The following is a 27,480-nucleotide window of genomic DNA, read 5'->3' on the forward strand; positions in this document are numbered from 1 at the left end:
GCTACTTGGGAGGCTGAGGTGGGAGGATGGCCTGAGCTCAGGTCAAGACTGCAGTGAGCCGAGATTGCAACACTGCACTCCAGCCTGGGTACCAGAGTCAAAAGAGAAGGGGAGGGGAGGGGAGGGAAGAGGGGAGGGAGAGAAGGTGGGGAGAAGGGGGGAGAGAGAGAGAGAGAGAGAAAGAAAGAAAGATTCATTTATATGTTAAATAGCATTTTTTTTATTTAAAAAATTCCCCAAAAAACACAAAAACTGAGCGGGCAGAGTGGCGTGGGCTCTGCACGTTTGTAAATGTTAACGTCTGGCTGCCAAGAAAGCAGCTGGATTCTCAGATCTGCTCCTCACTGGCTCCACTGCCACATCGAGTGTTCAGGTGCCTCTGGAATACTCCATCACATGCTCCCAAGTGAGTGGCAATGGGAGTCTTAGTATTACTATGAAAGTGGTTCTAGATGCAAGAGCCCCTGAAAGGGGAACCCAGAGGTCCCTAGACCCACTTTGGAAGCTACTATTTTAAGATCTGGGTGTGCAACGAGAGCAATGAAAGAAAGCCACAAAAATCCCAGCTTTGGTGGAGCTCACATTCTACTTGGGGAGAGGCAAATAAGTAAGAAAAATATATCCTGTGCTATGGTTATAAGTGCTACCAAGAAAAATAAAACAGGGAGGAAGGCTAGGGAAGCTGGGGAAAGGGGCCGCCAGTGTGGCCAGGGAGGGTGACATGTGAGCAAAGACTTGGAGTAGAGGAGGGACCAAGCCACACGGATACATGAATAAGCATCCAAGCAGGCACCATGGCCTTAGGATGTGCCTGTGTTTTCAAGAAACAGCAAGGGGGACGGGGCTGCCGGAGAGGGAGCATGTAGGAGATGAGGCAGTGGGTGGATCAGAAGGGGACTCTGAGGCCACTGAGAAGACTTGACTTTTGCTCTGAGTGGATGGGAGGCACTGAAAGTTTGCAGAGAAGTGCTCTGTTCCAACTGTGATCTTTTTTTATTTTAAATAATTGAGATGGGGTCTTGCTATGTTGCCCAGGCTGGTCTCGGACTCCTGGGCTTGAGCAATCCTCCTGCCTTAGCCTCCCAAGTAGCACTTGCCACCATGCCTGGCTGTGATCTTTAAAAGAGTTGCTTGGACTGCTATGCCAAGAGACTGGGAGATGCAGGTGGGAGGGGCTGGTCAGGGAGCTACTGCGGTGACCAATGTGAGGTGACAGTGGCCTGGACCACAGTGGGCATGTGAAGGTGTCTAGAAGCAGGCAGTGTATTTTGAGGCTGGAATAGGGAAATAATTGAAATAATTTAAGCAGGGGAGTCTCACATTCAGATTAACTTTTAAAAGTTCTTTCACCAGGGTGTTTCACATCAGCCTATGTGTTCATCATCATGGGGAAAGGTGCCTTTGCAATGGAGAGGACTGGTCAAGTTCAGCCTGGCCAACCATGGTGTGGCCAGATAGCACACACCCCCTAATGTGATATTCCATACCTCCCGCTGCACACCCTGTGAAATGCTCCTGCAGGAAATGTGTGGCCTGAACCTAATCATGAGGAAGCTGTGAAGCTATGAAGCAACTCAGACATTCTACAGATCAAGTGGCCTGGAGGCTTCAAAGGACTCAAAAGAAGTAAGGATAGTCTAGGCTGGGGGAGATTAAAGAGACATAGAGCCAGAAGTAATGTACAAACCTTGGGTGGATCCTGAATTGGGTAAAATATCACCACAAAGAACATTTGGGGAATGAGGTGCTTTCCAACACCATCAGCCAGTTCTTTGATTCTCTTGAGAGACCAGCTGGGTGTCGTACAATTTAATTCAACTCTGACACCATTTACCTGGAGTTAGCATCAGATCCCACAGGTTAATGTGCTCAAGCCCACGAGATTAGGCTGGGCATGGTGGCTCATGCTTGTAATCCTAGCACTCTGGGAGGCCAAAGTGGACAGATTGCTTGAGCTCAGGAGTTTGAGACCAGCCTAGGCAACATGGCAAAATCTCATCTCTACAAAAAAATACAAAAATTAGCTGGACGTGGTGGCGTCCACCTGTTGTCCCAGCTATTTAAAAAAATATTATTTTTAAAAGTAATGGCAAAAACTGCAATTACTTTTGCACCAACCTAATACGTGGGAGGCTAAGGTGGGAGGATTACTTGAGCCTGGGAGGTGGAGGTTTGCTTGAGCCTGGGAGGTAGAGGTTGCAGTGAGCCAAGATCAAGCCACTGCACTCCGGCCAACCTGGGTGACAGAGTAAGACTCTGTCTCAAAAGAGCCTACAAGATTGCCTGACCTTCAGATGCCAATCACAAGTCCAGGACTCAAAGTCTGGCTGTAAGTCAGGGGTTCCCACAACCCCTTCCCCAAGTTTGATAATTTGCGTGAATGGCTCACAGAACTCAAGGTTACTTATATTAACCAGTGTATTACAAAGAATACAACTCAGGAACAGTCAGAGGGAGGAGATGCACTGGGCAAGGTGGGGAGGGAGCTCCCAGGCCCTCTCTGAGCCCACGCCCGCCCCTCAACACCTCAGTGAGTTCCCAAACCCAGAAGCTCATCAAATCTCATTGTTCAAGAGTTTTTCTCTTCTACTGGTTGAGAGTTGGAAAAAAAAAAAAAAAAAAGTTTTACATAGAGCTCAATCTCCAAGCCCCAACCCCCACCCCCACCCTCATCCTTTCTGTCCAGCCCACAGGCGGGGCTGAACTGTCCAACCCTCTAATTATTTGGTGTTTCTGGTGATTCGCCCCATCCTAAGGCCGTCTAGGGCCTTACCCTAAGTCATCGCATCAGCGTAAACTCAGGTGTGACTAAACGGGCTCATTATTAATAACAAAAAGCATTCCTATCAGGAAATTCCAAGGGTTTTAAGAGCTCTGTGCCAGGAACTGGGGACAAAGAACAAACATATTTCTTACAACACAGGAATGTCATAAGAAATGTGGCCTGTATATAGGACTGAAAAGTTTGATTTCATGGTGATTTTTTTTTTTAATCAGATAGACAGCAGTGGTGTGAGGAAGAATGCCCTTTCTGGGAAGCCGAATGCTGGGGTATTTAGAGGAGTGGGGTCACAACGACTGCAGCCTCCTTGTAGCTGGATTGGAAAAAAGAAGTGGTGTATTTAGAGAGAGCTCTTAAGACAAGATGTTCACAACTGATAACTCAGAAGCGGGCAGATGTTCTTTGAATTCCTCCTTCCATTTTTCTGTGCGTTTAACTTTTTCAAAAAAAAAAAATGTCCATTTCCTCTATCGCAGCTTGATACAGAAAGTATTGATTAGGGGATACTCCAGCCACCTGATAATGCTCCCCATCTGGTATGAGAGAACGGGGCTCTCTCGGCCCTACCCCAGCCTACCCCAAGCATCAGAACCAAGGAACAAAGAGCCGCTGCCCCACACATCAGTGCACTGACTTGCCAAGAGCCATGACCTGGCCACACCAGGGCACACCGGGTCTCCCCAGGCAGGCTGTGGGCAGCCAGCTGGGGGTCTTTCAGTTCTTTAGAGCATCTTTCCCCAGTGCCTGACACAGGGCCCAGTGTGTGCACCTGGTGATTAAGGGTGGGGATTCAGGGAGTCTTGGGCCTGGCTTCCAGACACCGATCAGCTCTCCTAATGAGAACGTGGGGGAGGGGGGTGGGGGCTGGAGTCTCATGGGTGGGGACAGTTTTCCAGGCAAGCCTTTCCTAATTGGCTTTCTGAATTTCCCTCAAACAACAAAAGGAACCAGCTGGCCCCAGTAGGTCTTGGATCAGGTACAACGTAGGCAAGTAACACACGACAGTCCCCATCAGGACCCCAGAAGCTATAACATTCAGGGCCTCAGAGGTCACCCCTCAAGTTTCAGATGCACTGGGACATTTTTTATCAAAAAGAAACCCAACGCAATGTATAAACTGTGATGCTGGGTCCTGATTTTTTTTAAGACACTATGAGAGATGTTTTAGGGACAATTAGATATGTTTTTGCATAAACTTAGTATTTTCTTAGGCATGATAATGGTGTTGTGGCTATAACTATATCCAAGAACATTCTTTCACCTTTTCTACAGCAACCAAGTTCTGTTTTCCAAGAGGTTTGTGTGTGTGTGTGTGTGTGTGTGTGCGTTGCTTTGTTTTGTTTTGTTTTGTTTAGAGGAGACAAGGTCTCACCCTATTGCCCAGGCTGGACTACAGTGGTGTAATCATAGCTCACTGCAGCCTCAACCTCTTGGGCTCAAGCGATCCTCCTGCCTCAGCCTCCCAAGTAGCTGGGACTGCAGGCACATGCCACCACACCTGGCTAAAGGAAGAGGTTTGTTTACTACAGGTTTGCGTCTTCCTTTGCCTAAAGCTTCAGACCAGATTCAGTGCCATCAGGAAAGTCTCAGTGGCCCCAGGCAAGGGTCAGCTCACCAGAGGCCTGGGTCTGGTGGCCTGTTCTGGCCTGGAATTAATGCCCAAAACCAGATGTTTCACTAACTGCTACCTGGAGCTAAATACAGGCTGTAATGGGAACCTACCTATTACACATCCAAGTGCACCTATTAGGAAACAGGATGCCGAGGGCTTTAGAACATGCCCCTCACTGCATGGGGAAGAGGCCTGGGGGAAGGGAGAGGGAGGGTCGCTTGTCACCTTAAATCCTTTTCTCCTCTGCTTTAAGAAAATCAGGACAAGAGAAGATGCATGCAACAAGCCAACATGACCATGAAACCCTGTGCAGAAAGTGGCAGCCGGGAAAGGAGGTAAAGGTCAGGAACGGGCTCCCAGAGGGCTGGCGCTGATGCGACCCAGCAAAGAGCCCAGGCCAGCTGCAGGCGCTGGGCCACTTACGAGCTGCACGATGCTGGCCAGACCACCTCCCTCAGAGTGCCAACTGCCTCTCCACTGTGACATGGGAATATAATGGTCACGTGAAGGAGACCCTTAGGTGGTGAAACTCCTTTGTAAACTGTAAGATGCTGTACCATAATGAGAAGCCACTTCCTTCTCTAACAGTCAGCAGTACACAGACTGTGTTAAGTGTCTGCACCTGACCAAGAGGTGCCACACTGCCTACGTTCCCAGAAAAGAGCTGGAAGGAACCACTGAGAACTCCCAGTGTCTCCCAAACTCCAGCCATTCTCCTATCACGTCTCCACGTGGTCGGGTTGGCCAGCTACTTGCATTATTATTAATTCGATGTTTTAATAAAACCCCACTGGCTTTTCTTACTCAAGTAAATACGGTCCTGACCTAAACTAATCAAGATCTACACAATCACAAGTTTGAGGTACTAATTTTTTTTTAATACACATCACACTTCCCACATGCATATTAAAATGTTTAAATGTTCCCCCATGGCCCAGCTACAATCATCTTGTGCACCACCAGGAATCAGCGGGGGGGACGCTGATCTGGCCCAACCCCCTGATTTTGCAGACGGGAATCTGAGGCTGAGAGAGAGGCTGGCACTCCCACAAGGTCACACCGCAAATTAGCCCTCACTCAGCAGCTGCGACCCGGGTCTCCCAGCTCCCAGGCCAGTGCTCTGTCACACCACAGGCCACCCTCCCTCATCAGGAACAAGACTTCTCACGCCCTGGTATATCCTATCCAAAAAAATAAAAATTAAAGGATGCATTTCTGAAGGACAGTGTTGCTGGCCCCACTTCTGCCTTCCTGCAGCTCCAGAGAGCCAGTGGGATCTGGGCCCTGGCCTCTGGTGCCACTTCAGGTCAGCTTGCTCCCTCCATCCCCACACAAGGTGGCAACTGGCCCACCTCCCTAGGGGAGCCTGTGGCCCCTGCCCTGGGAAGCTGGTGCTACTCCAGCAGAGATACCAGTCTCTGTGTTAGCAATGTCTTGTAACTTCTACGTAAAGTTACAAACCTGACCGGGATGGCCTTCTGGAAGCGCAGAGCCTCGGGGAGGATCAGAGATGCCCTCATGCCTAGAACATGTTTGATGAGTGACTAAATGACCAAACCACCCATCCCCAAAAAGTCCATCTCTCTAAGAAAAGTTCTTCCAAGAAAGAAGAACAAACATCTAGGCCAGGAAGGAAGCGGGTAAGTCTGCCAAGAGAGAGAGAGGCTTCACACCCCACCTCCAGCTCTCACGAGTGAGTTACCTAACTCTCTGAGCATCTCCTTCCCAAGTGCAAACGAGGCAAGAGCAGCGCTGTCTCTTAGGTTGCTGGAGGTTGAAGGGAGAGAATGGCTAGAAAACAGCTCAGCCCAGAGCCTGGCACACAAGAAGGGCTCGTTAACTGTTAGCTTTAAAGACAATATAGGACAACCTAGGAAGATGCAGAAGGCACAACCCAGCTAGACAGAGTGTGGGGGAATTCCTGGCTGAAAAAAGTCAAGTTTCATTCCATGTGAGGCCGGCACCAGAAGACCACAGTGGAGAAGGAAAATACTGTAGAAATGAACAGGCCAGAAGTAGGCCCCACCCCATCTCAGGGTCTGTGGCTCCCTGAACAACTCCTGCCCTCATCTTGTCTCTGCTCTGAACATGAGTCTACCTACCTAGTGGTTGGAAAGCCAAGTGGCCACTGCCACCCCCAGGGGAAGCCCAGAGCCCAACACCCCGAAGCTAAGTGTCTCTGCCACAGCCTCCTGGGAGACTCTGGCCAGGCCTGCTTGCTCCACCCAGATCACAGAATGTCTGCAGCTGTCGGAGCATGCTGCTAGGACTCAGTGAGTGCCAGCTTCTCAAGGGGACAGGGACAGGGCTGGTTCATCTGTCCCTGTGACCCGGTCCCTCCCAGGTCAGAGGCTGAGTCAGAACCAAGCCAGAGGCATGAACAGGGTTCCCCCAGCCTGGGTTCTGACCCTGCAGGGAACATTCTTCCCTTCTCTGTGAGAAGTCATAAGTCAGGCCTCTGTCCCCACACCCTAGCTGGAGAGGAAGCTCCTGGTTTGAAACCATTGAGTAGTGTCCATTGTCCCCCCTGCACACTAGAGATTGTCCCATTGGCAGAGTTTCAGAACCAGGGGCACATGCTGGGTGGGTTGGGGCTTGGTTTCCTTCTCTCTGAAAGGAAGGGGTAACACTAGATGCCCTCTACGGGCCCTCAAAGTTCAACCCACTGGAAGTTCAGGCCACATCCTAACTGCCCCACACAATGGGTGACGCTCCTGTTCTGAAGCTGTCAGGGAATCCCACGTTTTACAGCTCAGCTTGGCAAGCAGTTTTGATTTAACTGTTTTCACAGCCGGCAAGTCCTTCCTGAGAGCTAGCTCGCATCCACCTTCCCCGGTTTTAACCTCTTTCCATTAGGTTTTCCTTGCAGAAGGGAAGCCCCAAGAAACCAGCTGTAGGGCATGGCCCCCTGGCCTGAGGACGGGACAGAAGCCTCACTCCCCACAGTCTCACTCCTCCCCCAGCCCCTCTGTTCTCGCCCCACTCCTTCCCCCTTGGTTTTCAGCACAACCCACAGAAGGAAGGTGGTTCTCAGGGCCCTGTTCAGTTGGGCCCCTCCCTAATATGTCCACCTGGTGAGGCAGAAGGGCTTGCATTTTCCTATGGCTGCCCGAACAAATGACCACAAATGGGGTGGCTTAAAACAGAAGTTTAATCTCTCACAGTTCTGGAGGCCAGAGGCCAAGGTGTCTGGTGAGCCATACTCCCTCCGGAGGCTCTAGGGGAGAAGCCCTCTTGCCTCCACCAGCTTTTAGTGGTTCCCAGAGTTGCTCAGTTTGTCTGCCCCTGTCTGCACACAGAAGGCCGTGTGTACTCAGTTTCCTCTGTGTGCCCATGGCCTCCTCTTCTGTCCGTCTCATATCTCCCTCTGCCTTTCTCTTATAAAGGCACTTGACATTGGATTTAGGGCACACTCAGGTCATCTAAGATGATTTCATTTCAAGATTTTGAACTGAATTATATCTGCAAAAACCCTTTTTCCAAATAAGGTTACATTCACAGGTTCTAGGACCTAAACATACATACCTTCATACTTTTTTTTTTTTTTTTTTTGAGACGGAGTCTCACTCTGATGCCCAGCTGGAGTGCAGTAGCGCCATCTCGGCTCACTGCAACCTCCACCTCCCAGGTTCAAGCAATTCTCCTGCCTCAGCCTCCCAAGTAACTGGGATTACAGGCATGTGCCACTATGCCCGGCTAATTTTTGTATTTTTAGTAGAGATGGGGTTTCACCATGTTGGCCAGGCTGGTCTCTAACTCCTGACCTCAAGTGATCCACCTGCCTCAGCCTCCCAAAGTGCTGGGATTACAGGTGTGAGCCACCGCACCCGGCCAAGAACATACCTTTTTGATGAGGCCACGACTCAACCCACAACAGAGCTCACCAGTCAGAGTGAGAAATCAAGGCCTCATCCTTCTGCTAACTGGCCCCTAGCTTACCACCATGATCCCAAGCAAGGTCCTCTCCCCTGTCTGGCCCTCTTTCACCACCTGTGAAGTAGAGATAGACCACCACCTGCCACACTTCTCCTGTGGGGGCCAGAACTGCAGTTCACTGAGCTGGAGATCACAGCCAGCTTTCCAACATGATAATCCTGCATCGAGAGTTCTCAAACTCGAGATATCATTTAAGGAGGAAAAATTGTCACAGGCCACCCCACAAGTTTCTGAATCCCTGACTCATAAAACTTAAGACTGATTCTATAGAAACTTATTCCATTTACAAAGGTAACTGCATAGAAACCTTGCCTTTAGAGCACATAAAAGAATGTTTTGAAGATAACCAAAAGGAAAGCAAAATTCTAGAACTCACAGACTCCTCTCCCTCCCACAACATCATCCTGGTTCCCTGCAGGAGAAGCCAGCTCCCATAGTCTCCCACATTCCCAGGCCAGTGGTCTCCACGTACCTCCACCAGCCCTTCCTCGCCCACATGGGGCCCTACTGACTCCCCTTGCACTTCTCCCAAACCCCTGGCTAGAGTGTTCTCTTTCTTTCTGGGCCTCTCCCAACTGTGTTTGCTAACTTTCCCCAGCTCAGAGAACCTGTCCAGATCGTAAGAGATGTCAGAAGAAGGTTTCACATTACTCAGGGTTCACCTGCAGAGAAAGGTGTCCCGGAAATCGCCAGTACCATCAGAATTCCCTTACAGATACCACCCTGAGCTGTGGTTTCGACTCCAGCTGCACATTAGAATCACCCAGGGAAGTTTAAAAATTACAGGTAGGGCCAGGCGCGGTGGCTCATGCCTGTAATCCCAGCACTTTGGGAGGCCGAGGCGGGCAGATCACGAGGTCAGAAGATCAAGACCATCCTGGCTAACACGGTGAAACCCTGTCTCTACTAAAAATACAAAAAATTAGCTGGGCGTGATGGTGGGCACCCATAGTCCCAAGCTACTCGGGAGGCTGAGGCAGGAGAATGGCATAAACCTGGGAGGCGGAGTTTGCAGTGAGCCAAGATCGCGCCACTGCACTCCAGCCTGGGCGACAGAGCAAGACTCCGTCTCAAAAATAAAATAAACTTAAAAAATAAAATAAAAATAAAAATATTACAGATAAAGCTGGGCACGGTGGCTCACGCCCATAATCCCAGCACTTTGGGAAGCGGAAGCAGGTGGATCACTTAAGCCCAGGAGTTCAAGACTAGCCTGGGCAACATGGTGAGACACTATTTCTACAAAAAAAAAAAAAAAAACAACTTTAAAATTAGCCAGGTATGGTGGCACATGCCTGTGGTTCTAGCTACTCAGGAGGCTGAGGTGGGAGGATCACTTGAGCCCAGGAAGTCAAGGCTGCAGTGAGCCATGATTGGACCACTTGCTCTGGGTGACAGAGCAAGACCCTGTCATTATAATTTTTTTTTTTTTTAATTACGGGTGCCTGGGCCTAGCCCAGACCCACTGAATCAGAAGCTCTGGTGATGGGGGGGTGGTGGCGGGGGGGTGGTGGACATGTGTTCTTATGAAATCCTCCCCCCAGGGTAGGAGGCCTTGAGCCATGAAGTCAAGGTCCACTGGCCAAGAAGTTCCTGTCTTTTGACTCTGGGAAGTGACCTAGTCTCAGAATCCTGTGCAGCCTCGGCAGCCAGCACCACACCCTACTGCACCCAGGGGATGGTCCCAATCTGCCACAGGGTGGGCCAGAGGCTGGCCTCAGCCCACCACCAGCCACACTGTGCCAATGCCTGCACCCCGCACCTGGCACACAGTGAGTGCCCAGAAATGAACACCCTGACCCCAAGCACCCCCACAGTCTCCCCACACTGCACCCAGCACAGCCGGAGAGGTCAGCATGGCCAACCCTCTGGTAGGAGATGGGAAACAGCCTGTGTCACTCATACAAGGTCACAGGCAACATCCTGAGAGGGACTTCCAGTGGCCCCAGGAGTTGAGGGTTCCTGCTCTCCCAGGCAGGAAGTGGGAGGGCTCTGAAGAGGGAAAAACAAGCCCATCTGGGCCAAGGCTGTTTTCCTTCCACCCTCCAGGGAAATACTTGCTTCCCTGCAGGCCCAGATGCAAATGTCTTGGCGAGAAAGTCCCTTTTGGAAAAAATTAAAACCCAACAGGCACCTTTCCCACAGTGAAACAGTTCTTGTCCCAGGAACACATGCAAATGATGGTTCTCACACAAGTTACTTCCCCGCTCAGGGCCTTAGTCTCCTCCTCTATAAAATGGGACAACGCACACGGGGTCATTCTGAGAATGCAAAGAGATGAAGCAAACTGTGGTGAGACACGTGGCAGACGGCGCCTCCTCCCAGCATCTGCATGAACGGTTACCCAGCCAGATGCCCACTCAGCGCTCTGTGGGCACTGCCTCATCCAAGCCTCACCCCTGTGGGCAGCACAACAGTTATCCCCTCCCAGTAGACAAGAAAACCAAGGCACAGAGAGTTGTCCATGACTTGTCACATGGACCTTCTCCTCACCCGCCAACCAAGAAGTGCTCATCCTCCTCAGCTCTGCTTGGCCTCCAGACCTGGTCTTCCCAGAGGACATTTCTGACCTCAACACTCAGGCCCAAAAAACATTCTGTAGCCCGCCCTCCCTCTCCCAAGACTCATCTCCACTCCTCTCTGCGAGGCCTCCCTGCCCAGTGAAGCCCTCAGAGTCCTCCCAAAGACTCCTCTGTAAAACAGGACAAGACCCCCTGTCCAGCCCAGCTCAAGGGTCACTCTGAGAATCCAAAGAGATGAAGCAAAATGTGGTGGTCAGGCCACCACAGTCAGGCAGCCTAGCTCAGACTGGCCCTTGATGGAACCAGCTCCTCCAGCCAGCTGGTCTGACCCCTTGGGCGTGCATGTGGTCTTTTCCAGGGACTGGGCCCTTCCCACCCCTTAGTTCCTGGGCTAACATGGCACATCGCCAGAGGCAGAGATGGCTGCCATCTCCTTCACAGGCCAACCCTCTAGCTGGGGAAGGTGACACCGTAAGTCTACAGTGTCTTTAGGGTGTCTCTTCCTCACCTCCACCAGCCCAGGGGCCTAGCTTGGAGCTGAACAACTCATGCTGACCGAGGGCTGGGACCCCTCAGAGCCTAGCAGGACACTTCTCAGACGGCCTGCCTGGCCCCGCGTGCCTGTTGTGGCCTAGTGCTTCTGAAAGTGTGCCATGGTAGCCCAGAAACTAAGGGGTGGGAGGGGCCCAGCCTCTGGAAAAGACCACATGCACGCCCTAGGGGTCAGACCAGCTGGCTGGAGGAGTTGGTTCCATAGCCGTCTGTTCTAGGCAGGCTGAGTACCCCCAGGGGAAAAGGAGCCTCCTCTGACAAGACGGATTCCAGAGGTTCTCATCTCATCATCTCATCTCATCTCATCTCATCTCATCTCATCTCATCTCATCTCATCTCATCTCATCTCCCCAGCTACCCCTGAGCAATGCAAGGCTCCCAGGTGACTCTCCCTCCCTCCGTGGGCAGGGAGCCCTAGAGTCTCCCTCCATTCGTGGGGAGAGGGGGCCTAGAGTCTCCCTCCCTCCGTGGGTGGGGGACCCTAGAGTAGGCCCCGTGCTTTGGCACCTCTCATCTCACAGGATCCTCCCCACTGCCCTCTGGGGTACCCATAGAGGAGGCATCTCGGAGGCTCAGAGAGCTGGTCCTTTACCCAGTGTCACACAGAATAGCCAACACCTGATCTAGGTCTCTGGATGGCAAGACCACAGGGCCTGACAATGAAACCCTGCTTCTCAGTCACTCGAACCCCAAACTCTTCACACAGCCAGGCCCCTGCCACCCTCTCCACCCACAGCGCAGCCCTTCCCGGGGTTCCTCATCTGCTGCAGCCATGCTTGCGACCTGCCTCAGGGACTTTGCACTCATGGCTCTCTCTGCCTGGGATGCTCTGGACAAGTCTTTATGGCTGGCTCCTTCTCTATTTGAGCTTCAGCTGAAATGTCAGCTCCCTCATAAAGGCTTTCCCTGACCACATCATCGAAAGTGGAAACGCCCATCCCTCCCCACTTGCTCCCTCATTTTCTCCTTAGCACCTATCACAAGTGATATTTATTTACTGCTCTGTCTTCCAAGGCCTGAACTAAACCTGCCTTGTTCATAGTTGCTTCCCACACCTATCACGGTATCACAGTGCCTGGCATTCAGTAGGCATCAAATAACTATTTGTTGACTTAATGAACAAACCAACCAACCAGAGAGCACGGCTGGTTAAGACTGAATGCTCCTGCCTTCCAACAAGAAGTCAATTCAAACCCATTCACATCTAAAAGTTCTCTCTGGGAAAGGTTGCTTCGTTGTTGTTTTTGTTTTTTTTTTTTTTGTCTGTTTTGTTTTCCCCCCCTCAACCTCTTCTGACCAGACTTACCCAGAAAACATCTTTCCCCTGTGTGGAGCCAGTTGGTACAGAAATTTCATTATCAGTCCCTTATCAGGTTGACCGTGAGCCCCACCCCAGGGTGGCATTGTGAGTCACCTGGGAAGAAAGGCCTCTGGGCAGGAGGGCAGGTGGTTATTCCTGCTTCTCCAGGAACCAACCCAAAGGCAGCAAGGTCCAGTCCTACGACATAAAGCAATTCCTCTATTAAAGCGGGGAACGAGACCATGTACAAAGTCTAGGTTAAGAGCGAAGGACACTTCTCAGGGCCTTAGTTTGCTCATCTATAAAACGAAGGTGTTGGAAGGTTCTCCAAACCCCTGGCAGGGCTGCAGCCCTGATTCTCTGGATTTTAAAGGCTCTGTGGCCAGACTGCGGGAGGGGAGGACCTCTCTGTGCCCAAGGCCTGAGCCCAGTCTGATGCTATGAGATCATCTCTGACAGCCCATTAGGCACGGCTGGCCACTTCTCCAATATGAAGGCTGCCCCACTTTCAGCTTCACTATTTGAGTTTCACTATTTGGAATGCTTACCTAGAGCCAGAAAATGAACTTTGCTCGACAAATCAAACACAATAAGAAAGATAATTAAAGAAATAAAATGTCTGCATATATGTACAAGATGTCCAGATGGATGTTTACCAACATATAACAGTGGCTGAATCCCAGTGGTAGAATCAAAGGGGACTTTTGCTGTTTCGTTGTACTTTCCCGAATGGCTTGAATTTTTTAAGCTATGCGCATGTATTATTTTCACAAAAATAATAAAGCTCTTCTCGAAAGTAAAAATCTCCTCCTGGAAACTCTCCAGAGAAGTGCTTTCTTTTTGGCCTGGCTTCACCTAGTGCTTCACTGGGAGGCCAGGGACATGGCCTCTTTCAGAAAGGTTATCTTCTACCCTCACCCTGAGACCAGGGAGAAACATACATGGCGCCTGGAAAGGTCATGGGGGCCCGAGGAAGAAACTGGAGTCAGGCAGCCTGGATCTGGTCTTGGCCTGTCACTGACTTGCCGTGGGCTTTCAGGCAACTCACTTCTCTTCAGGCCTCTGATTTCTTATCGGTAAATTTAAAAGGCTGCACTAGAGGTGTCTTTAACAGCCCTTCTCATTCTTAGTCTATGGCTCTTGAGCAGCAAGGCTAGAGAGGAAGGCAGGAAAAGAACGACTAATCCATGACTAGTTGATGGAGTGTTCGTCATGTGCCAGGCACCGCTCTAAGCTCTTCAGACGTATTAATCCATTTAATCTTCTTAGCAACTCTTCAGGTAGGTTAGGTGCATGGAAGTTATGTCTAGGCCACTTAACCTTTAAGTGTCAGAGCTGGGATTTGAACCCAGGCAACCTGGTACACAGCCCACACTCTTAACCATTAAACTATAAGAAATGTAAGAAATCACAGGCCAAGCTCTAATAAGCAGGTTCATCCTTGGAGAAAGCCCAGAAAGAGTTCCTATTGCCTCTGGCATTTGCTGCCTCCACCACCTACCCACCCTCAGCTCCTCCCTACTTGCCCCCAGCTCCCACCAAGTCCTTTTCTTCCTGATTAGTCAACACTCCCCAGCCATGACACCTTTACCCACTTGAAAGTCCTACCCTGTTATCAAGGAAACAGGCTTGGTGCTCTGTGGAGAGTCCGTAGCACCATGATCAGCCCTGCCCACTTTGCAAAGTCAAGGCCTCAGCAGACCTGACCACTGCGGGTTACACCCCCAGCCAGGCCTCTGCCCCAAGTTGGATCCTCGCCTTGTAGGTGCAAGTGGGACTCAATCACCATCATGCAACAAGCCTCCCCTGAGCACCTACTGTGTGCACAGGCCCCAGGGGCAGCATTCAGAGGAGGATATGGATGAACTACAATCCTGACCTCTGGGAGCCCACAGTCCAGCAAGGAAAAGCAGTCCTGTAAGCGGATCTCTAAGATACCCCGTGGGCAGTGCTAAAATTAGAGGTGTGTCCCCAATGGGCTGAGGGCGCATGTGTCAGAATGATTCACCCTGTGTGGTGGGAAAAGGAGGCTCTAAGTGCCTCAGCGTGAGCTCATTTCTCCCGCAGACATCCCCATGACTTACTGGAAGGGCCAAGGAGCACCTGCCTGAGGACGCAGGGACCTGGGGTACATGCCAGCTCTGCCAAGTGAGCCTCAAACACACCCTTTTGCAGCCCCAAAGTTCCCTGCTGAAAACAAGAGGGCCCTGAGTGTGGGACAGATAACCATAAGTGGTTTAGGGGCATACCTATCATAGGGACTTACAGACTGAGCTTTCCTCATTCAATGCCCTTTCGACCCCTCCGATTGCATCAAGGAGCGGGTCTCAGTTTGGGTGCTAGTTTGTCTTTCAGCCCCTCAAGCACTTGCCAACCTACCTTTTGAACAGAGAGGGTAGGCATCAGGGTCACAGCCTTCAGCACCCATGACATCCAGCTAGGATTTAGTATCATTGTTTTGTTTTCCCTGTACTGTATTTATTTTAAACCTTTACCTGCTATTTATGATGGGGGTCTTGGTTTCCCATTCATAATACTGATACAAAGCCTCCTTTTAAAAATAAATTTAAAGGTGTGCATATTCAGGGCAACTTGAACCTATGTGCCTGGAAAATAAAAAATATATACTTTAAAAAAGGGAAAAAAAGGAAAAGAAATTTAAGTTTAAAAAGGAAGTTTAGGCTGGACGCAGTGACTCACGCCTGTAATCCCAGCACTTTGGGAGGCCCAGGCTGGTGGATCATTTGAGGTCAGGAGGTCGAGACAGTCTGGTCAACATGGTAGAACCCCGTCTCTACCAAAAATACAAAAATTAGCCCAGCGTGGTAGTAGGCGCCTGTAGTCCTAGCTACTTGGGAGGCTGAGGCAGGAGAATCGCTTGAGCCTGGAAGGCAGAGGCTGCAGTGAGCCAAGATCACACCACTGTACTCCAGTCTAGGTGAAAGAGCGAGGCTCTGTCTCCAAAAAAAAAAAAAGTAAGTAAATTTAAATAAACATATTAAGTAAATAATATTACAATTGGTATCACCTCTATATAGGACAATTTAATAACATCAAAATGTTAAATGCACATACAAAAACACGCAAAGCTATTCTATACTGCTAGATAATCCAGTGGTGATCACCCCCAAAGGTAGGCACCCCCAAAGGATAGTGCCTAGAAGAGGGCTTGAGGGGTATCTGCCTTCTGCTGTCCATTCTGCTGGTTGACCTGGGGGCTCAGTGTACAGGTGTGTTCACTTTGTGAAAACTCGTCAAGCTGTATATACTGATGGCAGGTGCGTGTCTGCATGTATAACATATATTCATATACCCCTTAACTCAACAACCCCACTTCTAGAAATTACTCCGCAGACATATACACCCATGCAAAATGACACATTCAGAGATACTCACTGTGTCACTGTTCTCAGTGAAAGAAAGAAAGAAAGAAAGAAAGAAAGAAAGAAAGAAAGAAAGAAAGGGAGGGAGGGAGGGAGGTGGGAGAGGGAGGGAGAGAGAGAGAGAGAGAAAGAAACAAAGAAAGAAAGAAAGAAAGAAAGAAAGAAAGAAAGAAAGAAAGAAGGAAAGAAAGAAAGAAAGGAAAGAAAGAAAAGAAAGAGAGAAAGAAAAGAAAGAAAGAAAGAAAGAAAGAAAGAAAGAAAGAAAGAAAGAAAGAAAGAAAGAAAGAAAGAAAGAGAGGGAAAGAAAGACTGGGAACAACCTAAGAGTTCCCCAGCTGGGGACTATTAAATAAATGTGGCATAGCCTAGAGTGGAATCTATGCAGCCAACACACAGAATGAGGCAGCTCCTAGCAGATCTCCATAATTCACGTGGATTTAAATTTAAGTGAAAGAGGGGCTGCATACGCAGTTCTGTGTATAGTGTGCTACCTTATTTTAAATATACATATGTTTGTCCTAGGACATCCTTTGACTACGATAGCTCAGAAAAGAGTGACAGGAAACTGATAACAAAGGCCTCCTCTGGACTGGGCAGGCCAGGAGAGAGGGGTAGGAGGGGAGGCTTGTCACTAACCACTACCCTTTCCTTTTTTTTTTTCTTTTTTGAGACTGTCACCAGGCTGGAATGCAGTGGCGCTATCTAGGCTCACTGCAGCCTCCGCTTCCCGGGTTCTAGCGATTCTCCACCTCAGCCCTCACGCCACCACACCCAGCTAATTTTTGTATTTTTAGTAAAGACGGGGTTCCGCCATGTTGGCCAGGATGATCTCGATCTCTTAACCTCACGATCCGCCCGCCTCAGCCTCCCGAAGTGCTGGGATTACACCTCACCCGGCCTTACCCTTTTCTACTCCTAAATTTTGTAACAAGCCCATGCATGCATTTCTATCGGTAGTAATTTATTTTTTATTTTTTATTTTCTGCAACAGAGTCTCATGCAGGCTAGAGTGCAGTGGCACAATCTCAACTCACTTCAACCTCCGTCTCCTGAGCTCAGGTGATCCTCCTACCTCAGCCTCCCAAGTAGCTGTGACTACAGGTGCATGCCACCACGCCCAGCTAATTTTTGTATTTTTAGTAGAGACAGAGTTTCACCATGTTGCCCAGGCTGGTCTCGAACTCCCAGGTTCAAGCAATCTGCCCATCTTGGCCTTCCAAAGTGCTAGGATTATAGGCATGAGCCACAATGCCTAGTCAATAGTAATTTTTTTTTTTAAACCGAGTCTTACACTGTCACCCAACTACAGTGCCGTGGCACGATGTCAGCTCACTGCAACCTCCACCTCCTGGGTTCAAACAATTCTCATGCTTCAGCCTCCCGAGTAGCTGGGATTACAGGCACACACCACCACGCCTGGCTAATTTTTGTATTTTTAGTAGAGATGGGGTTTCACCATGTTAGCCAGGCTGGTCTCAAACTCCAGACCTCGGGTGATCCTCCCTCCTCAGTCTCCCAAAATGCTGGGATTACAAGCATGAGCCACCGGGCCTGGCCCCAGTAGTAATTTTTAAAGTAAGCAAAAAGTCTTACAGAAGGTACAAGGCTGTCATAAAACTTATGGCCCTCCAGACCTAAAAACTGAGATGCAAATTGCTAGCAGTTTGGACTTACAAAGCAAGTAACCCTTCCCTCAACCCCAGAGATGGCACCAGAGATGGCACCAGAGATAATAGGCTTTCCTGTAAATGGTTTCCAAATAACAGTAAACCTGGTCCAGGACAGATTACTTACTCACACTGGGCCCTGCCCTGCAGTCAAACTCTGGCACCTGGAGCTGCTCTGGCAGAGTTGGCAGGTGGCTGAGTTCTTGGCATGGGTGTGGAGACTTTTAAACAGAAATACTTCCAGGGATGGGAGTTAAGGATTTGGTAAGGCAACCTCAGTCGGCAGAGGAGGGATTCCAAGTTCTGAGAACCACCCTGCCCAAGAGAAGCAAGGCAAGGGCCATTGGGTGGGCTTCTCTGGGGGCTGCAAAGGACAGTGACAGAACAAAGCCTTAAAAATTAGAGTTCGGTTTTATTTAACTGCATGAGTTATGTTTGTACTGCACTTATTTGGCTCATATGTCACTCTTTCCCCATATCACTAATCCTAAAACAATTCAGTGAGGTACAGGGCAGAGATTCACTTGCTCATTTTATAGATGAGAAAACGGAAGTGTGAGGAGGTAGAGAGACTGGTTTGTGATTATATATCTGGGGAAGGGGTGAAGCCCAAAATACAACTCCATCTTCCTACCTCCCCACTCATCAACCTTAGGCTCTTTCAACTCTGATCTACAGAGAGAAGGGCTCACAGACCACACAAGGGGCAGGCACAGAAATCCTGGGGACTTAGGGGACCTATGAGACCATCTAGGGCAGCAGTTTTCAATACTGACTGCACACTAGAATTACCTTAATTCTAGTAAGTAATTTACTACAATTAAGCTTATGTAAATTTAAATAAATACCTATGCCAGGGCACAAGAATCTGTAGATTCTGATGCAACCGCTGATTTATAGCTCAAATCACCCCCACTCCCATCCCACATATGACCTTCTGTCTCCCTGGAGTTTCCACCTACAGGTCCTTGCTCCATCCTCCGCCCCCCAAACATACTGTTCATCTCTCCTCCACATTACCTAGAGTCAGAGAATTGGATTGGAAACTGGCCTCAGACTAGTTTTCTAGATGGAAAAGTCAATGAACAGTTCTGAGGCCCAAAACAGGGAAGTGACTTGCCTAAGATATCCATAAGTCAGTAACAGCTGAATCTGGATCTCCGATTACCAGGCAAGGCACCACCCACAAAGGGGTCACAGGGAAAGCCAGTCCTGATGGCAAATCCAGCAGCTCCTGCTAGCAGAAGACACCCAGCAAGGGGCTAAGGAGGACACCAGGGGAGAGTGTGTGTATTTGGTGGGAATGGGGTGTCAGTGACCACCCTGGGTCCCTGGGCAAGTCTGCTCTTGTGGCATACTGCAGGCAGAGAGCGATTCTGGAGTGACAGGGGCGGAGCTGGCCTATAGGAAGATATCCTCATCTCTAGAATAGGGCCCAGCCTAATATGAAACGCCCTTACAGAAACTCAATCTCTTGGGGCAGCTTACACCACAGGTGTCCAAATTCCCTGCCCACGATAGTAATAATGTCTCACACTTCTTGAGTTCTTCACTAGGCACCGTACCCGGCCTATTTCATGTAATCTCTGCGAGCATCCTACAAGTTGAATATAATTACTGTGTCCATTTACAGATGAGGAAACCATGGCCGAGAGGGATGAAGTAACTTCCCCAAGATCACTCAGCAAGTGCTCATTTCAGAAACGCACAAACTGAAATTGGAACGATACAGAGATTAGCAATGTTTTAAATAAAAAATAAAATATAAAATAAAAGACCACTCGGAGCGACGGAATTCAAAGCTTGGTTCATGTCTAAACACTACCATCCTGCCCCCTAACAAGGCAGAGGAGGAGGTGAAGCCCAGCGACAGCGGAAACTGAGCACCTAGGTGTGCAGGAGACGTCGTCTGGTGGACTTCTCCTCGCCACGCAGGAGGCACGCGCATCCACCAAAGAGGAAACCAAGACGGAGCGGGGAAGCGTCTCGCTCAGGGGCATCAGCAAGTAACTAGCAGGGACCAGACCCGGAATCCAGGTCTCCCAACCCCGACTGCAAAGCCTAACTACTTAAGCTCCACAGGCCGATGCAGAGGCAGTCAGTCCTACCGGGTAGGCGTGGTGGGCGCGGCCAGCGCGTTCACCTCGGCCTAGCCAGCCCGCCAGCGGACGCACAGCGGGCAAACCGCCCAGCCGGTGCACACAGGTGAGCCAGGTGGCACTCGGTCGGTCGGCAACCGGGTCTAACACTCCCGAAAGGGCGGCTGAAAATTCAGGCTGAGCTCTGGCCGCCCGAATGTGCGGTAGAAAGACAAGGAGTCCGCGTGCGCTCACCCGCGCACTCCCTGGAGCGGCTAAGTGTGGACCCAACCCCGGGCCAGTGAGGGGGCGGCCGGATTGTGGGTCCCCACCCCCATCCCCGGGCCCTACTGGGGTCACTCACCCAGAACACGGTGGAGTAGATGATAAGTGAAAACTTGAGCCAGAGGTAAGAGAAGCGCGCGCAGTAGCGCACCTGCTCCGAGTCCCCGCGCGGCATCCTGGGCGCTCCCCGCGCCGGTTACGGGGGCTCCGGGGCTCTCCGGTTCGGTCCCTCAGCCAGCGCTCGTGGCCCCACCTGCGGCTGCCGGGCTACCAGCCCCGCCACCGGCGTTCTCTCTGGGACTGACACTGGAGCGCGGCAATCACAGCCCCAGCCGGGAAGCCTGCCAGCCCTGGCGGCCAATGGGAGGCCGCGGCGGCCCAGCCTCTGGGAGGGGGCGGGCCAGGGGCGGGGCTGCTGCCCTGGGCCCTAGAGGGGACCAAGAAGGGATGGGAGGGGGAGACGGTCTTGCAAATGAGCTCGCGTGCAACTCTGGAAACGCCTGTGCTAATACAGGGGGCGTGGGAGAGGTGAACCAGAGGTGCTCTAGGGAGAGAGCGAGCGTGCCTAATCGGGGTACATAGAAATGCAAGCTTTCCTCTTGTCAAGAGGGAAAACTATGGGAAAAGGGCAAGAATTAATCGCCCAGGTGTTGAAAGTGCAAATGAATGTGCTAAACGTGAATGGAATAAGGAAGTGGAGTTGCTCGGCTCAGGAAGGCTCAGGGAGGCAGACCAGGGTGGGGCTAATAGGCCCCCGTGGAGCTGGAGTCTGAAGTTTGCTCGTGAAACAGATCTGCTGAAGGCCTTCACCAAACGACCTCGGAAGTCCCCTTCTTTTGCCAGGTGATAACCCAGCCTTGGGAAGGGTTCCTCCCGGGAAACCCCATCTTCAAACTAGGTTGAAGGCCTGGCGCGGTGACTCACGCCTGTAATCCCAGCACTTTGGGAGGCTGAGGAGGGCGAATGGCTTGAGCCCCAGGAGTTCAAGACCAGCCTGGGCAACATGGCAAAACGCCGACTCTATAATTAAAAAAATAAAAAGCCAGGCACGGTGGCGCGCCTGTTGTCCCAGCTACTTGGGAGACTGAGGCGGGAGGATCGCTTGAGTCAGGGAAGTCAAGGCTGCAGTGAGCCGTGATTGTGCCAGTGCACTCCAGCCTGGGAGACAGAGTGAGACCCTCTCTCCAAAACAAAAACAAAAACAAGGCCGGGCACGGTGGCTCACGCCTGTAATACCAACACTTTGGGAGGCCAAGGCGTGCGGATCACTTGAGGTCAGGAGTTCGAGACTAGCCTGGACAACGTGGTGAAACCCTGTCTCTACTAAGAAATACAAAAAAAATTAGCCGGGCAGGGTGGTGCATGCCTGTAGTCCCAGCTACTGGGGAGGCTGAAGCAGGAGAATCGCTTGAACCTGGGAGGCGGAGGTTACAGTGAACCGAGATCCCGCCACTGCACTCCAGCCTGGGTGACAAAGGGAGACTCCATCTCAAAAAAACAAAAAACAAACAAACAGAAACTATAGGTGAGGGAGGCAGCTCCCTCTCTTGCACATAGCCAGCCACTAACCCAGCCTCCTCCCACCTGGCCTTTTGTCAGCCTGGGACCAGAGGTGGCTGTGAGCCTGTCTCTCATGCTAGATGGTCCCAGCTTTACTCACTGTTGTTTCCTGTCTCCCAAGCCTAGCTCAGCCTGGGACTTGGGAGCCAGACAATCCCTGCTGTGGCCTTCAGTAATTAAATCCATGGCAGAGGTCATGAGCTCTAGCAGTGCTGGGTGGGGTCCCTGGTGGTGATTTCAGGAACGACACTCTTATACAAGTCCCCAGTCCTGGGTTCCCAGGGCTCCTGCATACACAAACTCAACAGAGAAGGACAGACACAGAGACTTAGTCCAGGCTGGCTCTAGCCCCCAGAGCTCTGCCCTAGGAGGAAGAAAGCAAGATTGGGGGGTGGGGAGGGAGGCAGTGCCATGCCTGGAAGGGTAAAAGGAAACCAATTTCCTGGTACAAAACAAACAAACCTTGGGAGGATGTTTGTGTGGGGTAGAGAAATAGAACCAGAGCCAGGCACAGTGGCTCATGCCTGTAATCCCGGCACTTTGGGAGGCCAAGGTGAGAGGTTTGCTTGAGTCCAGGAGTTTCAGACCAGTCTGGGCAACGTAGCAAGACCTCGTCTCCACTGAAAATCAAAAAAATTAGCCAAGCATGGTGTCTCGTGCCTGTAGTCCCAGCTACTTGGGAGGGTGAGGTGGGGGTATCGCTTCTCGAGCCCGAAAGATCAAGGCTGCAGTGAGCTATGATTGTGCTACGGCACTCCAGCCTGGACAACAAAGCAAGACCCTGTCTCAAAAAAAAAAAAACAACAGGGAAAAGAAAAGGTGGAAAGAGAACCAGAGAGTAATGCAAGCTGCCCTCAAATGATTATCTGAGGGCCAAGAAGGCATCTCACCATAGTGTTAAAAGTTGTCCATTCTGGCCGGGCGCGGTGGTTCACGCCTGTAATCCCAACATTTTGGGAGGCCGAGGCAGGGGTATCACTCGAGGTCAGGAGCTCAAGACCAGCCTGGCCAACATGGTGAAACCCTGGCTCTACTAAAAATACAAAAATTAGCCAGACATGGTGATGGGTGCCTGTAATCCCAGCTACTCGGGAGGCTGAGGCAGGAGAATCACTTGAACCTGGATAGCAGAGGTTGCAATGAGTCAAGATCGTGCCACTGCACTCCAGCCTGGATGACAGAGCAAGACTCGGTCCCTCCCCCCAAAAAAAGTTGTCCTTTCTGTCCTTTGAGGAGGAAGACTAACTTTTTATTCCTCTTTGAGGGCTAGAGCCTCCACCCAGCCCTGCAGAGCTAAGTCCACACCCATTATTTGAGGTGCTAGTCTCTTCCCCACCCATAGAAGCTTGGAACCCTCTTCATACCCTGGAAGGTTAGTTTAGCCTCCTAGTTCCCTTTCACTCTCCATATTTAAACTACAGTCTAAACTGCCACACACCTCCTCCATCAGGTTTCCTTCCCAGTTGCCCCTGGACTTCTATTCTTCCCTTCTGGCCTCTCCAGCCAGCTGCATTTTCTCTCATCTTTCAAATATTCCCTGGTGACATACAAGCTTCTTAGCAAGCCCTCTCAGCTCTCCCTAAGCCCTTGAGGTGAGCCATCCCTACAAAGAGACTTGGAGCTCTTTGGGGCTGGCACAGCCTTTCCCTGGCTGCTGGGCTTCTTCATTGTGCCTCCCCACCTGCAATCCTGACCCTGACCCCAAGCACTAGGGCTCCTCCTGAACCACATTTGCAAACACTGAGACCTCAGAAGAAATGGCCATCTGTTTCCCACTTTTCCTCCTTTAGCCAGGAACTCTGGCCTAGGGGCCAGCAGGCCTGGTGCAAATCCTGGTTTTGCCATTACTTTTTTGTAGGACTGTTAGAATGTGTGGCATAGTGTGACATACAGGTGTGAATGCAACCCTAGCTGCAGATTAAAAGCACCTGGTAAGCTTTAAATGTATCCTGATATTCAAGCCCCACTGCAGTCAAGTCAAAATCCCCACCAACAGGAACGTGGTAATCAGTATTATTTTTAAACTCCCCAGGTAATTTCTCATTTTTATTTTTATTTTTATTTTTTTGAGAGGCAATCTCGCTCTGTCACCCAGGCTGGAGTGCAGTGGCGTGATCTTGACTCACTGCAACCTCTGCTATCCAGGTTCAGGTGATTCTCCTGCCTCAGCCTACCAAGTAGCTGACATTACAGGCCCCCGCCACCACACCCAGCTAATTTTTGTATTTTAGTAGAGACAAGTTTCACCATGTTGGTCAGGCTGGTCTTGAACTCCTGACCTCAAATCATCAGCCCACCTCCGCCTCCCTAAGTGCTAGGATTACAGACGTGAGCCATTGTGTCTGGACTCCCCCAGGTAATTTCTAAAGTGCAACCAGAATTAAGCATCACTGGTACAGAGGTAGTCATGAGGGTAAGGTTGTCAGCCAACATCTTATCAGAAAGCCACATTCCAGAAGTCACTTACTCAGCTATCCACTGATATACTGGTAAATGTTTAAAAACTAGCTGGTATAGGGGATTCCAATTTCCGTAAAGTAAATACTTCCACCGTGTCTGATTTTAAGTTACCAACTTCACTTCAATGAACTTGGGAGTTCAGAGGCATGCAGAGTCTGGAACAATCGCTCAGTATCACATGCAAATATCCATATCTCAATCCACCCCAAGGCTTTTCTAATTAGCATAATGAATGGATTGGTAAAATTCTGGGCTTATTAATTAGCATAACAGGTGTTAGAAATGAGTCTCCTTTGGAGAAATTAACAGTATTAAAGATATTTAGATTGGCTAAAATAGTTTTGGCACCACCCATTCCTTGTTCAAACAGTGTCAAAGAATCTTGGGAAGCTGCTAATTCTCACTTATGGATAATACACTGAGCTAAAGGCTTGAGAGTGCTTCTGTCTCAAAGTATTCCAATGCAGCCATCAGTCAAACTGAATCCTGCCTTTAGAATATTGTATTTTCCTCCAGCAGACCCTTCTTGCAAGGTGGAAGAGCTCCTAAAAGGACAGAAAGCTGGGCCTTTTTGAGTTTCACAGAAAGGTTGTATGAACCAATTTTGTGGCTACTAGCTAATAAATGTTTGTTTTATAGACATTCATATGGGCAGCAGAATCCGTCCTGAGATCTGTTTTTGTGATAACTTGACAGTGAGATTTAGGGGGAAATGACAAACCCTTGCCTTTAATGGCTATTACAGTTTGTGAAAAAGAAGCTATAAATTATGCATGACCAATTTGACTTGGGTATGTCTGTATTCATGCCACTGGGCAAAGGTCTCTGTCTGTGCCTCTGTTTCCCCACCTGTGAAACAATGAGGTTGGCCTGTTTCTCTTCCAGCTTTAACAATCCTAGCTATAATTCTCACAGTCAATAGATGAGTCAGCAAATGCACAACGAGCTTCTCCTATGAGTCAAGTCCTGCCCAGGCTCTGAGGATACAACTGCAAACAAGATACACGAGATAAACAAGAGCTTCTGTTCCATTCTGTTGGAGAGTGAGGGGTTGTAGGAACATGCAACACATGAAAACAGACACATGAAAAGTATCATTTCAGCCTGCAAAGTGGCTCGCTGGTAATCCCAGCACTTTGGGAGGCTGAGTTGGGAGGATGGCTTAAGGCAAGGAGTTGGAGACCAGCCTGGGCAACAAAGTGAGACCCTGTCTCTACAAAAGCAAATGTTTTAAACCATCTGGGCACAGTGGTGCATGCCTGCAGTTCCAGCTACTCAGGAGTCACTGGCAGGAAGATTGCTTGAGCCCAGGAGTTTGAGACTTCAATGAGCTATGATTGCAACACTACATTCCAGCCTGGGCAATAGAGCAAGACCCTGCCTGAAAAAAAAAAAAAACAAAAACAGAAAAGTATAATTTCAGATATGGATCCCTGCTAAAGATCTGAGAGCAGAGCTTTTAAGTGGGAGAAACAGCAAGTGCAAAGGCAGGGGACAGGAAAGGCCTTGGAGAGATCTGTGTGGCTCATGCAAGGGGTTCCTGGGAGAGTGGAAGGAGGCAAGGTCAGAGACATATGAAAGAGCCTTTGGCTTTAGAAAATGGTTTAGATTTATTTCTAGTTTCACTGACGGCCATTGGTAGGTTTGAAGCAGGAAGGTGATACAGAATCTGATTTGTGCTTTGGCAGGCTCCTGTATGGAGGATGGACAGGAGTTGGGGAAACCTACAGAAGGGGAGGGAGGAGGAAGACTGGTTAGGAGGCCGTTGCAGCAGTCCTAGTGCAAGAAGGTTTTGACTTGGACTAGGAGGACAGCATTGGAAATAGTGACAAGCAGTTGCGTTGGGGATATATATTACAGGTAGAGCCAGCAGGGCTTACTGATGCTTTGGGTGTGGAGTGTGAGAAAAAGAGAAACCAAGGATGATCCCTTGGTAGATGTTGCTGTCATTTACAAAGGCAAGAGAGATAAAGAAGAGTGGCAGGGGAGGTTAGGCCAAAACTCAAATTACTGTTGTGCTTGTTTCAGCAGCACATATATTTTAAAAAAAAATTCAATTTCTTTGTTTGGCCATTTTATTTTTTGAGATGTCTTTTCAAAATCCAGGTGCAGTTGTCTGGGGGGCTCAGAGGTGAGGTTTGGGTCGGATGATACAGATTTGAGAGTCATTTGATCCATTTAAAGTTTGGCCTATATGAGGTCATCTAGGGAGAAAGTATAGCAAGAAGAGAAAAGAGAGACAAAGGCCGACCCTGGGACCTCCTACACTGAGAAGGAGAGAGGCAGCAAAGAAAACAGAGAAGGTACAGTCAGTAAGGAAGAAGGAAAACAAGGCCAGTGAGGGGACAGGGATGCTTGGAGAAGGAGAGAGAGATGTGGGAAAGGACTAAGTGTCCTGGGAACTCCCCTTCCAACCTGCGCCAAGGCTTCTACTATGCCCGGAGAGGTCAAGTGGAGGCAGCACAGAAAATCATCCATTGGCTTTGCAAGGTGTGAGTCACAATGACCTGATGAGAGCTCTTTCCACAGAGTGTGGGGGTGAAAGCCTTATTAGAATGGATAAAGGAGAGGAAGGGCAAGAAGTAAAGGAAGTAAGTACGGGAAACAGGGAAGAAGACACTCTTTCAAGCAGTTGTGAAAGCATTCACAAGGGAGTTTGCACATGGACTTCTTCCCAAAACACCAAATACACAAGAGTAACCTCTATTTGGCAGATTTTTTTTTTTTTTTTTTGAGATGGAGTCTCGCTCTGTCATCCAGCGTGGAGTGCAGTGGCGCGATCTTGGCTCACTGCAAGCTCCGCCTCCTGGGTTCACGCCATTCTCCTGCCTCAGCCTCCCGAGTAGCTGGGACTACAGGTGCCTGCCACCACGCCCGGCTAATTTTTTTTTTTTTTTTTTTTTTTTTTGGTATTTTTAGTAGAGACTGGGTTTCACCATGTTAGCCAGGATGGTCTCAATCTCCTGACCTCGTGATCCACCCACCTCAGCCTCCCAAAGTGCTGGGATTACAGGCATGAGCCACTGCGCCCAGCCTATTTGGGAGATTTTAAATGACCATGAACTCCTTACAGCTTCTATCAAGAGGTAGAATCTATTTCTCCACCTTCTGAATCTATGCTGCACTTCTGACTTGTTTTCACCAATAGAACGTGATGGAAGTGAGGTTTGAGTTCTAACCCTAGGAATCAAATGCCTTGATTTGTCATGAGAACAGTTCTGAGCTAGCCTGCTGGAGAGACCACACGAAGTAGAGCCATGGCTCCTTGCTGACAGCCACCAACTGCCTGACATGTGAGTGAAACCATCTTAGCCCATCCAGCCCATCAGCCCAACCGCTAACT

The 27,480-nt window shown here is 49.8% G+C and overlaps 1 protein-coding gene across 2 annotated transcripts in view; it reads right to left on the reverse strand.

The window, feature by feature from the left end:
• Window positions 1-20,476, reverse strand: part of TSPAN15 (tetraspanin 15) — a 56,447-nt gene extending 35,971 nt beyond the window's left edge. The window contains exon 1 of one of the 2 annotated variants that reach the window (XM_004049517.5): window positions 20,197-20,476. In XM_004049517.5, coding sequence (XP_004049565.1) covers window positions 20,197-20,292 — 96 coding nt within the window. In that variant the 5' untranslated portion in view covers window positions 20,293-20,476. The remainder of the gene's footprint in view (window positions 1-20,196) is intronic. The other variant, XM_031015409.3, reaches the window with a different exon arrangement.
• Between the last annotated feature and the right edge of the window lie 7,004 nt (window positions 20,477-27,480).

This window comes from Gorilla gorilla, chromosome 8, assembly GCF_029281585.2.
Source record: "Gorilla gorilla gorilla isolate KB3781 chromosome 8, NHGRI_mGorGor1-v2.1_pri, whole genome shotgun sequence".
Lineage (NCBI taxonomy): Eukaryota > Metazoa > Chordata > Mammalia > Primates > Hominidae > Gorilla > Gorilla gorilla.